General features: G+C 42.3%; 1 protein-coding gene across 1 annotated transcript in view; it reads left to right on the top strand.

The window, feature by feature from the left end:
* Positions 1-15,080, top strand: part of apbb1ip (amyloid beta (A4) precursor protein-binding, family B, member 1 interacting protein) — a 21,867-nt gene that overhangs the window by 1,961 nt on the left and 4,826 nt on the right. The window contains exons 2-9 of the mRNA XM_030348632.1: positions 5,300-5,359; positions 6,966-7,053; positions 7,779-8,071; positions 9,190-9,267; positions 10,466-10,625; positions 12,970-13,091; positions 13,670-13,744; positions 14,012-14,155. Of these exons, the coding sequence (XP_030204492.1) occupies positions 5,300-5,359; positions 6,966-7,053; positions 7,779-8,071; positions 9,190-9,267; positions 10,466-10,625; positions 12,970-13,091; positions 13,670-13,744; positions 14,012-14,155 (1,020 nt within the window). The remainder of the gene's footprint in view (positions 1-5,299; positions 5,360-6,965; positions 7,054-7,778; positions 8,072-9,189; positions 9,268-10,465; positions 10,626-12,969; positions 13,092-13,669; positions 13,745-14,011; positions 14,156-15,080) is intronic.

Below are 15,080 nucleotides of genomic sequence, written 5' to 3' on the forward strand. Positions count from 1 at the left end.
GCATCACAGCGTTAAAATAACTATTTAAATATATACTTCCTCTTTTAAATACATTTGTGCTGTGTGCTCTATTTACCATTTTCGTCTTGCCATCTCTCCAAGTTGATTTCTGTGGCTGTGGTGCCATATTACAGAGGCTTTAAGGGGTTTAGCCAAGCAAACTCCGTGATCGATTTTAAAGTCACGATAACACTGTCATGATTAAAACAATCTATTATTGGTCACACTGATGGAGTCGTTTTTCAGTGGTAATGAACCAAGGAATTATTTTGGTTCAACCATTACATTTTTAATTTTGGAAACAATAAACAACTTTTTGTTTCCCAATTTTTCCTTTGAGACCAATCAATAACATAAGGTTTGATCCAGATTTGTTCTGGCTTTTCTGCAGGACACTAAGTTGATCCTCCTGATCTTCCCGTGCGCCTCACCTTTACACAGGTCATCCTAACATCATTTATTTGGTCGCTTCTCGTGGCAAGCATATCCAATGATCAGAGAGACTGACGATCAGGGGGTAGCACAGGAGTTATTGCTGCTCTTTGATACATTGTTAGTCATGGTGGTGCGCCTGCACACCACACGAGAACCCCAGAGGAAGGGTAGTAGCCCACTGGTGTTCATCTTCATCATCCTCTTTTAAAGTGTCCAACAAAAATATGTAATAGCATGGGGTAGGATAGGGTGTTCAACTCCTGGATGAAAGGGTCTGGATTTTATCCCCAATGTCCAAAACAACTTTACTGTCCTTATTAACATTAAGCATAGTGGGTGCCTTCTGTATAATCCAAACATACACCATGGTGTTTGGGAACCTGCGGCTTCTTGTTCCAATGAAGAGATTGCTTTTCATGTATGTCTTTCTGTTTACCAAATAGAAAGAGCAAGAGAGAGCAAGAGAGAGCGAGAGAGAGAGAGAGAGAGAGATCGATCTAATTTAAGAAATGTTCCATTACAATATGACTAATCACTTTGATAAGTTACGTCTGTTCTCCTTTTGGCAAGCCAGATAGAAGAAAAAGGGTGTTTGCTCTGAAGGTTGCACATTTCATAATTTCCTCTTCTTGATTTCGACACAGCACAGGACAGGAAGCTTCCTGTGACCACTTCCTCCTTTTGCAGAGCAACAGCATTTGTGGTTAGGGGAGGGGTTTCAACCAAATTCAAAGAATCGTAAAACTCAATTTGGAACTTCGTTCACATGTTAAGAGCGACATTGTATGACAGTACAAGACAATAAATAAGAGCAGGATCAAAGCAGTCTGAATAATCCAAGTCTGATCTAAGACGTAGGGCTGAGCCCGTATATTAAAATATTCAGATATTTTTAAATAAATAATGTAACAAGGAAAATCCTAGTGATGAGGATAATAATAATATGTATGTAAGGGCGCTAGACAACAGAAAGAACTCCCCATAAACGCTTCAGTTGAGGTAATGTTTGCCATCATCAGAATGGCCAAATAGGGGATGACCGACTTACCATAGTTTGTTTGGTCGTTGGATATTCATACATTATTTGAATATTCTGGTAGCACTTTGACAGCTACAATCGAGAAAACACAAGCAAGTTCTATAAGGGTTTTAATGATGACCGTATTTAGCAGGAGGTGGATGGAGCTCAAAACGCAAGCGTTTTGTGACAGAGCCGTTAATAGCTTGTGCTGCTCCAATGGTATCCTGACTCGTAAACTCCTGCTCACTCAGAATGCGACTCAGTAGGAGCTGTTCCGTCAGATGTTATTCAAACAAACACACCCACATACACATCAATCACAAACACACGGTCATAACGCAAACAAACATAACCCAAAACATACATCCAACACATCACCACAGGCTCTGTTGCTAGGTGTTAAATAGTGTTATACCATACACCTTAACAGTATAAATCTATCCCTGGAACAGAATAGAAAAGATGTGATTGGTGATCAAGACCACAACCAATCAGAGACATTTATAGATTTTAACAAAGTGTGGATGAACTCCCCTTCCATCCACAGTCAGGGTTATTAAAGGAGACATATTATGGTGTTTTCCCAACAAGTAAACATCGTTTTTGACTTCCAGAAAACATGCTTTTGAAGCTGTTTCCTGGAAATAGCTTTTAGAAAAAAGAAATCTTGCCTACCGCTCTTCTGTTTCAGTCCCTTCAGAATGCGCTGCTCCTGGTGTCTGTAGCTTTAATGCAAATTACCTGCTGCCTATTGACCATTGAGCTGTCAGACTGAACCACAGCATGGAGGAGAAGGAATTGTTGCTCCTGGAGCTCTATATCTATATGATATAATATAATATAACATAATATAATACAATACAATATAATAATATTATTATACATGGGTACTTATATAATATTATATCTAATTTCACAGCCAAAAGCTATGTGCGCCTCGGATGATATTATGAATCATAAAGACTGCGTCTGACGTCTCTCTGGTACTTCCACAACAAGTAAAGACTCATAGTTGGGGATATCTCGGCCATGTTTGAGAAGAACTGGGGGAAAGGAACTTTGGCGTTGACTCTCTGAAGTCCATAAACTGCGACATGGAGGAGAAAGGGATTTTACTCCGGGAGCTTAGCTGCCGTACTGCCGCCGAGCTCCCCGCACCGGACCTGCCAGCTTCGGCGGCAGATCAGCTCCTAGAGTACACCTGCCGGAGCAGCCGGAAAGCTTCGGCGGCAGTCCGGTGGGGGTAGCTCGGCGGCAGTCTGGCAGTTCAGCTCCGGGATTACAATCCCTTTCTCCTCCATGTCTCCTCCACCGGCAGCTCCGCCGGGGGGAGCTCGGCGGCAATCCGGCAGAGAAAGAGATTGTACTCCCGGAGCTGAGCTGCCGGGCTGCCGCAGAGTTCCCCCCGCCGGAGCTGCTCGTCCGCTGGTCCACAAAATCGTAACTATATTCTGATTGGAGGGTAGTTGGGAAGTGGGAGGTAATATTCAAGTGTGCCCCCTTTGTACGTAGGAGGGGGCGGCGGAACTGACTCGCTCGTTTGGTAACTGTAGGCGGGATACTTTCAGAAATGTGTAGCTCACTCATAAAATCAGGTACAGACTTTTTTCATAGTTTGTATGCGTGTGGGAGCACTAGAGAGAGACCCAAACAACACCCAAAATCCCAGGAAAAGGGTTGTTTTCATAATATTTCCCCACAGTGGCTTTTTGCTGCATGATGCCCCAGTCTTACAATAACAGATGAGCACAGCAGAATGCAGAGATGGTTAATAAACACAACATTTGGAAGAAGACCCAAAGTCAAACAAAGTTGGCAGAGGTGTAGACATGGCTTATGTTTCTGGTCTCGGATATCGGTAGATTTTTCTTTTTAATCTATTCATAACCTGATTGTCCTGAATAGATTTAAAATATTTATGGTAATTTATGGTAAATCAATGTCAGATATGGTTAGGTTTCTGAATGGATTGTTATATTTTGTCATTTGTCAGACATTCTCTGTGTGACTTGCTGAAAAGAAGCATGATATTGAATACCGTGGAAACTGTCTCAGCCAAGTCTTCATATGAGTTCTGACTTGTTTCTCATCATATTGGCGGCCACAAAGTTCAATGATAAAGCCTGGTTGCTGCTGAATATGAATTAGTTTAAGCTAATCAATCACTGTATTGCTAGCTTGAACTGGATGCACTTCTGGGGGAAAACACGAATAGCCAATCACAATAAACCTTCCTTGCTGATCGTGTGTCTGTGCAGGGAGTTTAAGCATATCCACTGAATGCATTGAACAATGTTGTGTAGTCGTGATGCTTGGATATGTCTGGGCCTTAGAGGAACTGCGAGACTGAACACGCCAGGAAGACGCCTCTAGTACAGCATACCATGTACTGCTCCCTCCCTCAATCCGTAGAGGTGGAGCAACAGCACGTAGCCGCGGGCTAGCCTTTACTTCTGCAAACATCTGATCCTCAGATAATCGCTAACTGCCGAAAGAACATAATTACCTGCTGTTATCTGTTGTGCCTAGTGGTCAAGCTTGTGTTCTGATAACAAAAACACATTGGTAACGCTTCACCATTAATTGAAACAAGTTAAAGCAGGATTAAGCATTAACTAACAATAAACCTAAAGTTCATTAACAGTAAACTAATGACTAACCCTAACCCATTAATGTTTATTCCTGTACTAATTAACGTTAATTCGTGGTTTATTATTTAAACCTGAATGCAAAGTGTTACCCAAACATATTGAACGAGAAAGCCTATTGTCTTTTATATTTTCTAGTATAGGCCTATTAAAGTACACTGTCATTTACCAGAATATTAATGTATTGAATCTTATTGCTTAGCTTATTCAATATACATGATTATTCTCATACTACACATGCTACATAAGCCCATGCTACACAAGTGGATGTGGTGGTGGTTTTATGTGTCTATGCTAACTATGTGGTTGTGGTTGTATGTATTAATGCTAAGTGTGTGTGCAGTGGTTGTATGTATCTATGCTAAGTATGCATGCAGTGGTTGTATGTGTATATACTAAGTGTGTGTGTGTGTGTGTGTGTGTGTGTGTGTGTGTGTGTGTGTGTGTGTGTGTGTGTGTGTGTGTGTGTGTGTGTGTGTGTGTGTGTGTTGGTGTATGTGTCTATACTAAGTGTCTGTGTTGTTGTTGTATGTATCCATACCAAGTGTGTGTGGTGTTGTTGTATGTGTCTATACTAAGTGTGTGTGTGTGTGTGTGTGTGTGTGTGTGTGTCTGTGTGTGTGTGTGTGTGTGTGTTGTTGTTGTATGTGTCTATATAAGTGTGTGTTGTTGTATGTGTGTATACTAAGTGTGTGTGTTTTTGTTGTATGTGTTTATACTAAGTGTGTGTGTTGTTGTTGTTGTTGTATGTGTCTATCCTAAGTGTGTGTGTTTTTGTTGTATGTGTTTATACTAAGTGTGTGTGGTGTTGTTGTATATGTCTCTACTAAGTGTGTGTGTGTTGGTGTTGTTGTATATGTCTCTACTAAGTGTGTGTGTTGGTGTTGTTGTATATGTCTCTACTAAGTGTGTGTGTTGGTGTTGTTGTATGTGTCTCTACTAAGTGTGTGTGTCGGTGTTGTTGTATATGTCTCTACTAAGTATGTGTGTTGGTGTTGTTGTATGTGTCTCTACTAAATGTGTGTGTGTTGGTGTTGTTGTATATGTCTCTACTAAGTGTGTGTGTTGGTGTTGTTGTATGTGTCTCTACTAAGTGTGTGTGTTGGTGTTGTTGTATGTGTCTCTACTAAGTGTTTGTGTTGGCGTCGTTGTATATGTCTCTATAAGTGTTTTGGTTTCTGGTTTCTGTTCTCAGATGGATGACATTGACGCCATGTTCAGCGACCTGCTCGGGGAGATGGACCTCCTCACTCAGGTGAGTCAAGTCTCGCTAACTTTATTTAAACAACACCTTAATACAATAGCGATCGAAAGGAATTGATAGACCCCTGCTTTCTGAAAATTAGTCCTTCATAAGACAAGACAAAAAACAAGGCCAAAGCCCACTATGATGTGAAAGAAACCTTGAGAAGGAGATTTAAGCGAAAGCTAACTCCAGGGCTGGTAGGAGGGCGACAGGTGCCCTGTGTAATTAAAGTATAGCAAATAGCAATAGTTAATAAATTGGTGTGACACTGTACCGATGAGTCAGTGGGCCACTGAAGCACTGACAAATGACCTAAATCAAAGGCAGGAAATATTTTTTAAATGTCAGGAAAATGGGTTTCATTCTGAAAGCAAGCTCGGGCCATGTGAAATCAATTGATGTATTTTACAACAAAGTTCACAGACAGCTTATAAAAATAGTCAAACATTTTTCATTTATTTTTTATGGACAGCTGTGTCTTTGACCCTCGAATGTTGTATTTTTGGCTGTTGTCGTGTGTATGTTTCTAACCAGAAAGCAATAGATTCAAACTCCACCTCTAATTTAAAGGCCATTTTTGGGCCATTTGTTGATATTTAAAAGCCACACGTGATTGGGTGGCTAAAATGTGAGCAAGTTCATTGGTCCCATTTGTGCATCATAGTGGTTTTCGCCAAATTTGTCGGTCAGATATTTCCGATACACAAACTGCCAAGACAGCATTTGATTTGGGTGAGAGTTTAAGTTTTTCTCCCCCACAAATACTCACTTCCACAATTTGTTCTTCGGTATTCTTTGCAACTCCTTCTTACACATCTACGATGCTTGTTCGCCACTACTAGGGAGTCAGTTAGTAACCCAGCAGAAAAGGTATTACTGGGGTTTAAAATCTACAGACTTTTAGTAAGATATCTAATGGGACCTAATTTGCATATCAAGAGAGCCTGTCGGGGGTCCCAGAACCATACATTTAGCTGATTCCACATCAATTCAATTAACATCTCAAACAAACGTCCATGACTAAAGACCGGGAAAAAACATGTTTTCTATAACATCTCCCCCTTCCCCTTCTTCGAAAATGGTATTTCTAGTGGTTAGGATGGACGACAACCACTATAAAGCCGCCCATTCATCAGAGACATGCTCTAACATGGCTGGCATGACCGCAACATTAGGGGGAATCCTCTATGTGGTCATTCTCCAACCATAAATTCCCCTCTCTTTTAAGAAAACTGCTCAAATGGCAAATATATATTCACCGGAAAGACTCCCTAGTCGAAGCCCGACACTTTACCCCGACTCCTGAGAAAATAACGTCCACTTTGAAGTTGTTCTCCCACTAGCCAGTCGTGTTAAATCGTTTCCATGTTGCCGAGCAGACATATTTATTGAACACAGTCCACTCGTGTAGCATACTGAAAGCCAGATGCCATGTAAACATCACAACACTCCATACGTAATAAATGGGTACCAGTCTTTTATACAAGATTATGCTGTGGACCGTACCACCTGGAAAACCCCCGGGGGTTGGTCTCTGCAAATGTTTTGATTCTTTCTTTTCTTACAGAGAAGTGGTATTCTGAGGAATCATTGTTTCTCTCCATCTCTTTTTCAGAGTCTCGGGGTGGAGAATGAACCCCCAAATGCCATCACCAGTCCGCCCGAAGAAGTGAATCTCTCCCCAGGCTTCACAGACCTGAATGGTGACCCACTGTCTATTCTTATCAGGAGACTTGATATTGTTAATATTTTTTAATCACATACATATCTATGTTGGGTTTTTAGCCAAACATATTCGAAAATGCTATGGCAAGGGTAGCTACAAGGCTATGTTGATCGCATCTTAGCAGCAGCTACAAAGGCAGCGCTACGTTTCACAAATGACTGAAAAGATTAAAGTAATTAGAATCACAGAGAAAACGGGCCTGACGTATAAAGGCTGAAGGGCTTCTTTTCATTTGAGTATAAACTCAGCTACTGTTGGGGCTCTGGGTTAACATCAAGATTCCGATGTCTTTCGCTCATTTACCAGGCATTGCTTACGTATGTTAGGTACCAACTGGGCGGAGTCGTCTATGGTGAGACCTAGGCATCAATACTGGCTCCATCAGTGAGTTAGCAATGTTTAAGATTAAGATGCTGATAAATACTCACACTGAAACAGTTATTCTTTGTTAAAAGGGTCCCCTGTTTTACCTACAAGGTTTAATGTTAATTAGCCATTAGAAACCGTTTCAGATTCTACCCATTAGTGACCTCAGCCTACAAAGGTTGATTTATCCGTCAAAACTCCCACTTGTGTTGTGACCATAGGGTCAATCTTGAAATGAATCAAAATAGCTTGTGAACAAAATCCCTTGTGTTAACATTTGGGCCCTTAAATTGGAATGTTCTAAAAACAATAAACCTTTTTGCATCATTCCGCCAGAGTCTCTCTATGAACTGGAGGACAATGACTTGGACGTGCTCATGGCCGATTTAATGGCCGACCTAAATGCCACCGAGCTGAAGCTAGCCGTCGACATAGAGAACCTGAAGGTTCCCCCGTCGTCCTCTGCTAGCCAGCCGCCACCGGCTACCCTCCCACCTGCGCCCCAGGGCCTGAGCTCCTACGACGCCAGCATCCTCCCCTCCCCCGTCTCATTGCAAGGCGATGTCGGCACCCCTTCCCCTTCTCACCAGTCCCCACTGCCCCCGCCGCAGCATGCCAAGCCCTCCATGGTGAGTGGATAACGGGACGAAGATGATGTTGATGCTGATTTAGAATATGTTTAAGATGTCAATTGTGTCACGTTGTAGTTTAGGTTTTGGCTACAGTAAGACACTGTACAGCGTGTTTTTTACAGTGATCTACTTATGACAAGGCAAGGGTCATCCTGACATAGTAAAAAGAAAACTGGCAGTAGTATCACAAGAAGTAGTTATAAAACATACAGAAATAGTTATAAAACAGTGTTCGCTGACAGTGTTTTCATTTGAACACCTAAAGGGGTGATTAATTGAGTACCATATTCTAATGAGGTAAGTTATCAATAAGAACTAAATAACAAGCGACAGCAGCGGTAGAATTAGCTGCGGTAGCCATGGTAACATGACTCAAATACATGTCAAAGGTTGCCCGTTCAGTTTGTCACGGTTTCATTAACCATTAGCCAGTCAACAGAGACGGGCCACACCTTAGGATCCAATGTCAACCAACATACAAACACAAACCAAAACAGTTCAAATGCTCAATTTCTTGCCAAAGTTTTATTACAGAGCAATACTGCTCTTCTAAGAACCCGCAAGCTCCTTTCGAATTTTGGAGCAGGATGAAGACGGGTTGTCTGCCTCAGTCTCATCTAAGGAGCAGAAGAAAAACCCAGTCTGGTGGGGATCAAACGTGAGGCGCTTCGGGAGAGGAAGCAGAAAGAGAGTCAATGGCGAGCCGGTGATGCGATGACGCGTGGACGCGTCGGGGAATCGACCCGCTAGAGAGCTTATTGCTTTAGCAGCCCTCGTGACCTCACCGTGCGAGACAAAAACACCAGCTGCTCTGGGCGAGAACAGTGGGCCGTTGCAAAACCAATGGTTCGATTCCCCAACTCCTATGGACACCTCCGATAGAAAAAGTGCTCCAAGGATACCAACCGTAACAGTCCCCGACAAGCTGGTTATAGAATTTCCTCGACACTGGGCTGGAATATGATAAGCATCAGATTTTAACTTCCAATTAGGAAGGGATGTGTGTATAACTGCTAATGGAATGGTTTGTGTATCACAAGTTGGGGTAACTGACCAACTGATGGCTCTTATGAATAATTACATGTAATGACATGCCTATGATTGTTTTCCTTCAGGAGGAGATAGAGGCTCAGATCAAAGCAGACAAAATCAAGATGGCCCTGGAGAAATTAAAGGAGGCCAAAGTGAAAAAGGTAAGTCGAGTCAAAGCGGTCTACACATGAAGGCTATGAACCCAACCCATCATACCCTCTGGAAAGATCTGAGAACATCTGTCTGAGGAGAAGAACATGGCAGAGCAGCCTCTGTCTTGTTCCCGTCTCAACGGCCAATAATTCAAATAAAAGATGTCTGCTTTTATGGCGGATTGCGTTTGCAAAGCCTTATAAGGTGATCCCAGGGGAGGAAATACGAAGAGCTGCTCGTCTTCAAAGCAAGTGCATCAAGCTACACATGTGGTAAATAATCAATTAAAGTGTAAGTTCATACCAGCTCTAGAAGTTAGTTTTTAACACCTTACTTATCATAGTTCAAGGCTTAAGACACCTCAAACTGTCACGGATCATCGACATGTTAAAAATTTGATTAGATCTGTGAAGCAAACAGAGGCAGAAGGGGGTTTTAACAGGAAACTGGTATGAGGGTACGAGCACTCTCACGGCCAAATGTGTTAAAAGGCTTTATATTTTTTGCAAAGGAGAAAGGGTTTCGACTTCAACAGAGCTGTGAGCCTTGAAATGTGAGATAGTAATGTGGGGTTGCAGACATATTTACAACCGAAATCCACACATCTCTAATACCTAATCCCCCCCTATGAGGAGCTGAAGGTATATGACTAGATGATTGATATGGAGAAAGCTTTAAACCAGATGCCCACTGTCTCACAGAAAAAAGTCAAGACATGCTAACATATTATTTGAAAGATCCAAATCCCTGACTGCGATACCCATCTCAAAAAAAGACATTTTTATCACATGATGTGAGAGTGGAACTGATCTTGTGGATTAACAGTGGATATGTTTCCAGACGACGGGAAGTGCACGTAAGCCAATGTGGAAGACGTTATTCATGGCGGAAAATGACCTCAGCCATAGCTTGGACAAAATAGATTAAATGAGGACAGAAGTTTGACTACAATAGAAATTCGAAGTTGGATGAAATGGACCAAAATGTGTGGCATTTGTGGCTTTCTTCGTAGCTAGGTAGCGAACAGTAAGGATTGTATTGATAGTAAGACCTATTTGTTTATCCTAGGAAATTTTAAATCATAGTTGGAAAACGACAATCGTGAAGTGCAAAAACGATAAACCAATAAAACATCTGAATAAAACTATACTAACATAAAATCCAAGCTAGGCTAAGCTTAAACGGAAACAAACTTTGTCTTGGCAGTTGGTGGTGAAAGTTCTGATAAAGGATGGGAGTTCTAAAACTCTGATGGTGGATGAGCGGCAGAACGTGCGCGATGTTCTGGACAACCTGTTCGAAAAGACACACTGTGACTGCAACGTTGACTGGAGCCTGTACGAGACCAACCCGGACCTGAACCTGGGTGAGTTACTGGGACATATCGCTACAAGATGATCGAAAAAGGTTTTTCTATGATTTAGTGTGTGGTCAAAGCACCAACCCTTGCTGCATTGAACTTGATTAATTCAGGGATATCTAGTTGTTGGAATGTTTAAACATTCTTGCATATACATAAACAATCAGTACATCCAATACACAATTGGCGTGATTTTGGGGTGATGTGTTATGGATATACGTTTTTTGTATCTGGAATTTGTCAACACACTCATACATACTCTTTATCTGCTTCTCCTCCATGCACACACACACACACACACACACACACACACACACACACACACACACACACACACACACACACACACACACACACACACACACACACACGCACACACACACACACACACACACACACACACACACACACGCACACAAGATGATGGACTATGTTTTTATCGGCCTGATGACAGGCCTGCTATAGCACGCTCACAATGAACCATTGATCGAACCTCTCTCTCTCTCTCTCTCTCTCTCTCTCTCTCTCTCTCTCTCTCTCTCTCTCTCTCTCTCTCTCTCTCTCTCTCTCTCTCTCTCACATTTTCCTGCTCCATCGCTCCCTTTCTCCATCGCTCATTATCTCACTCTGTCTTTCCCAAACACACACACGCAGCGGGCAGGTGGCTTTCATTGTCTGTATGGGATCCCGCCGGCTGTCCGGTGAATATTTCAAAGGGATTCAATGTAATAAGGCATTTATGGAGCCAACGCGTAAATGGCAGAGGAAATGGTTGTTGTCATCATTTGCTCTGTGCTATTTTTAAACCAAATGACACCCTGAAGAGAGCTTCTGGCTGGTCTTAGGGACTAATTCCCTGTTGTAGTCACACTGGAACAACCACCTAACTCTCCGCTATCTCAGACACAACGCCTGTGGGAAGCAGAAGTACAACTCGACTGACCAACTCACCAGCTGGCCCAGTTTCTTCTTACTAATTTTAAAACGTAGAATTAAATGGACTATCTGTTCCAAACTTGAACTCACGCTAACCGTTTGCTTTTCGTTAAAATATATGTAAATATGCCAATGCATGTCTTCAGTGGTATATTTACCTTTTACCGTATACTTTCATCATAAATTTGAAAGTACACGGTATATACTTTCAAATGTATATGTGACTCTTTGGATTGTCTATCAACTGGCCATTGTGTTTGATAGACGCTTTGCCTCTTAACTATAGCCTTGCCTGACATCGCCACAGACACGACAAACCAGGGCTGGGTTCCAGTACTTAGCTGTTGCCACGTTGGGGGGGAGAGAGAGAGAGAGAGAGAGAGAGAGAGAGAGAGAGAGAGAGAGAGAGAGAGAGAGAGAGAGAGAGAGAGAGAGAGCTAGAGAGAGCTTAAGCGAGAGAGAGAGAGAGAGAGAGAGAGAGAGAGTGCTAGAGAGAGCTTAAGCGAGAGAGAGAGAGAGAGAGAGAGAGAGAGAGCTTAAGCGAGAGAGAGAGAGAGAGAGAGAGAGAGAGAGAGAGAGAGCTTAAGCGAGAGAGAGAGAGAGAGAGAGAGAGAGAGAGAGAGAGAGGCATATACGGCGTCCATGTGTGAAACATCCCCAGAGCGTGCACCATATGTTCCTTGTAGTTCAAAAGGCTCACAGGGCTAATAACTCGCGGCAGGGGCGACGTCACACCAGCGTTTTAACAACATTTATAGTCGCGCCATTATATGGATCCCTGGGAACACTTTTGTTGATACCCAGTGTATGGCGCGGCCTGTAAACTGTAATTGTGAACCACGTTGCCAAAGGCTTAAATAGGCGGCTGCGTTCAAGAGCCACCTAGCATAATAGTCCTCTCTATGTTGCATTTGATACTATTTATAGTTTTTTGACATTGAGTTTACAACTCCTTATGGTCAATATAGTTAGGTTGTCAAGGATGAGTACATAGCATCAGTTTTATTGGCCAAATTTGATCTACACATGCAAGAAATAAACGCAATATGAAAGTAGAAGTGTTTGTGATTTGAATAAGTGCAGATGGTGGTGAGGGGAAGTTGTGGACTCCCTGCCAACATCGCAGCAGAAATGTGATCTTGCCGTTGATAATAAATAGAATCCTTGATTTTTGTTCCAGGTTGTGCTCTGCGGACTTGGCGAGATAATAAAGCCCAAGTTCTAAAATTATGTTACTTTGAATAAATACAATGTTGATTTTTCAAGAATTTTTTACTTTTCCATTGCCAAAGGTCTCGGAACCTTCCGCAGGGTTCCAAAGTTATTTTGGCAGCCGGTTTATCTCTGTAATAAGGAAGTAGATGAAAAAGATCTGTTTTCCGATTCATTATTATATATTTTCTCCACTTGTCAGAACGTGGATTTGAGGACCATGAAAACCTGGTCGAGCCACTGTCTGGTTGGACCAGGGACAGTGAGAATAAGCTCCACTTTGATGAGAGGGAGGACAAATACGAAGTCTTCAAAAACCCTCAGGTGAGCGTACTGCAAGTGGCTTCATCATTCAATGAAAAAAATGTAAATGTCTCACTGCACCGCTTCACACAAAGGCCAGGCTCTTTGTACATGACTGTGAACTTCACAATACGGGATACTGACATGTTGTTCTGCGATTCCAAAATTAAAATTGTAGGGGTAAATACAGAGAACAATAAGTCTCACGCAGGGTTAAGGGGACTTAACCTAAAATTGCATGTTCAATAGTCAAAAAGCACTAGCGCGTTTCGTTTTAAAGTTCAAGGCGCGATGTTCATGTGATGTCAGCACATCTATAACACATTTATTTAAACCCCCAGCCACATCTGACTGTTGCATTGCTCATGTCTGTATTACTGGATGTCCCGGGCTGTGCGATGTATAACCCCTTGCATCATCACTGTTATTTATAAAAGAAAATGGCCTCCGCTGAGGGACGGTGTCTAGTTTGTTAATAGAGCAGTCCGCTCTATAACCGCTGTATTCTTGGCAGGCACAAAGAGAGAGTCTCAAAGCGTGAATGGAAATCACCATTTACATTTTTTCACCTTTTTAACTCCTCTGTGTTTTTACTCCAGAACTATTATCTGTGGAAGAAGGACAAGCAGACACTGAAGGACATGAGAGACAAAGACAAAGAGTTGCTGATAGAGGTAATTAACACACACACACACACACACACACACACACACACACACACACACACACACACACACACACACACACACACACACACACACACATCCTCTCTCTAACACACAAATATACTCAACAACACACACAACAGTCATTCTCAAACAAAAACACACACACACACACACACACACACACACACACACACACACACACACACACACACACACACACACACACACACACGTAACGTGTGACATCTGACCTCTGCGTCTCTCCTGCCCCAGGAGAACTTCTGTGGGACGTCCATAAAGGTGCCCGACCTGGAGGGAGCGCTGTACCTGCGTGAGGATGGCAAGAAGTCCTGGAAGCAGAAACTCTTCCTCCTCAGAGCGTCCGGGATTTACTACGCCCCCAAGGGAAAGAGCAAGGTCAGAGGTCACCAGAGGTCAATTCTGACCCAAGACCATACAATAAAAATGACCTAGTCCATCATTGTATCAAACTTTTGCCCTCGCAAACTTTCGCCAACATCGTCATACGCCGTTGCACTATTACATTTTAAAATGGCATTGTTCGTAATGTTTTGCCATGTTTGAAACGTTGAATTACTTAAAACTTAATAAATACACAATAAATACTTATTATACATTCATAGCATTAATTATTATATTACTATTACTATAATTATTATTATTATACAATCCCCCTTTGAGATAATTTTTTTGTCAAGTTCAGACATACATTCAGACATTTACTAACAAGTAATTTAGAAGAAACTGCAAACTAGGCTGAGAAAAACCAAAGAATACAATCATAATTTGAGTAGCAACAAAAAAAGGTTCAAGCCGTACAACCGAGATTAAAAACCACAAGTCGACCGATTGAAGCGAAGCGTAATGAATCAGAAAAAGGTCATACCTAAAAGAAAGGACCAGGGGGCTTTTATTTTGTCGTACGACCACGAAGGCCCTGGTTCGTAGTTTCTCTTTAATAAACTCCTCCACTGTTTCCCCAATCCTGTTGAACATGAGCTGTGCTGTCTCATAGCTGCCAGCTGGCTGTATACAGTCGGTTCACTTAACTCCCTATCTAAAATCTCCCCTCACGCTTTTACTCTGAAACCAGCCATTCATAAAGGTACAACACACCAGGTTCAGGTACCACCACCACCACACACTCTGTCTCTTCAGACGTCAGATCGGATGACTGCCGGTCAAGGACTGGCTGTAAAGTGGAGGCCGGCTGGATCTTTCAAAGGCGTGTTGTAACTTTAAAGGGGTGGTCGATACTCATGGAGTCTGACCCAATGTCGCAAACGTCTTAAGATGTGTGTGTAACGTGACTCTCTCCCCC

This window comes from Gadus morhua, chromosome 23 (assembly GCF_902167405.1).
Source record: "Gadus morhua chromosome 23, gadMor3.0, whole genome shotgun sequence".
NCBI lineage: Eukaryota > Metazoa > Chordata > Actinopteri > Gadiformes > Gadidae > Gadus > Gadus morhua.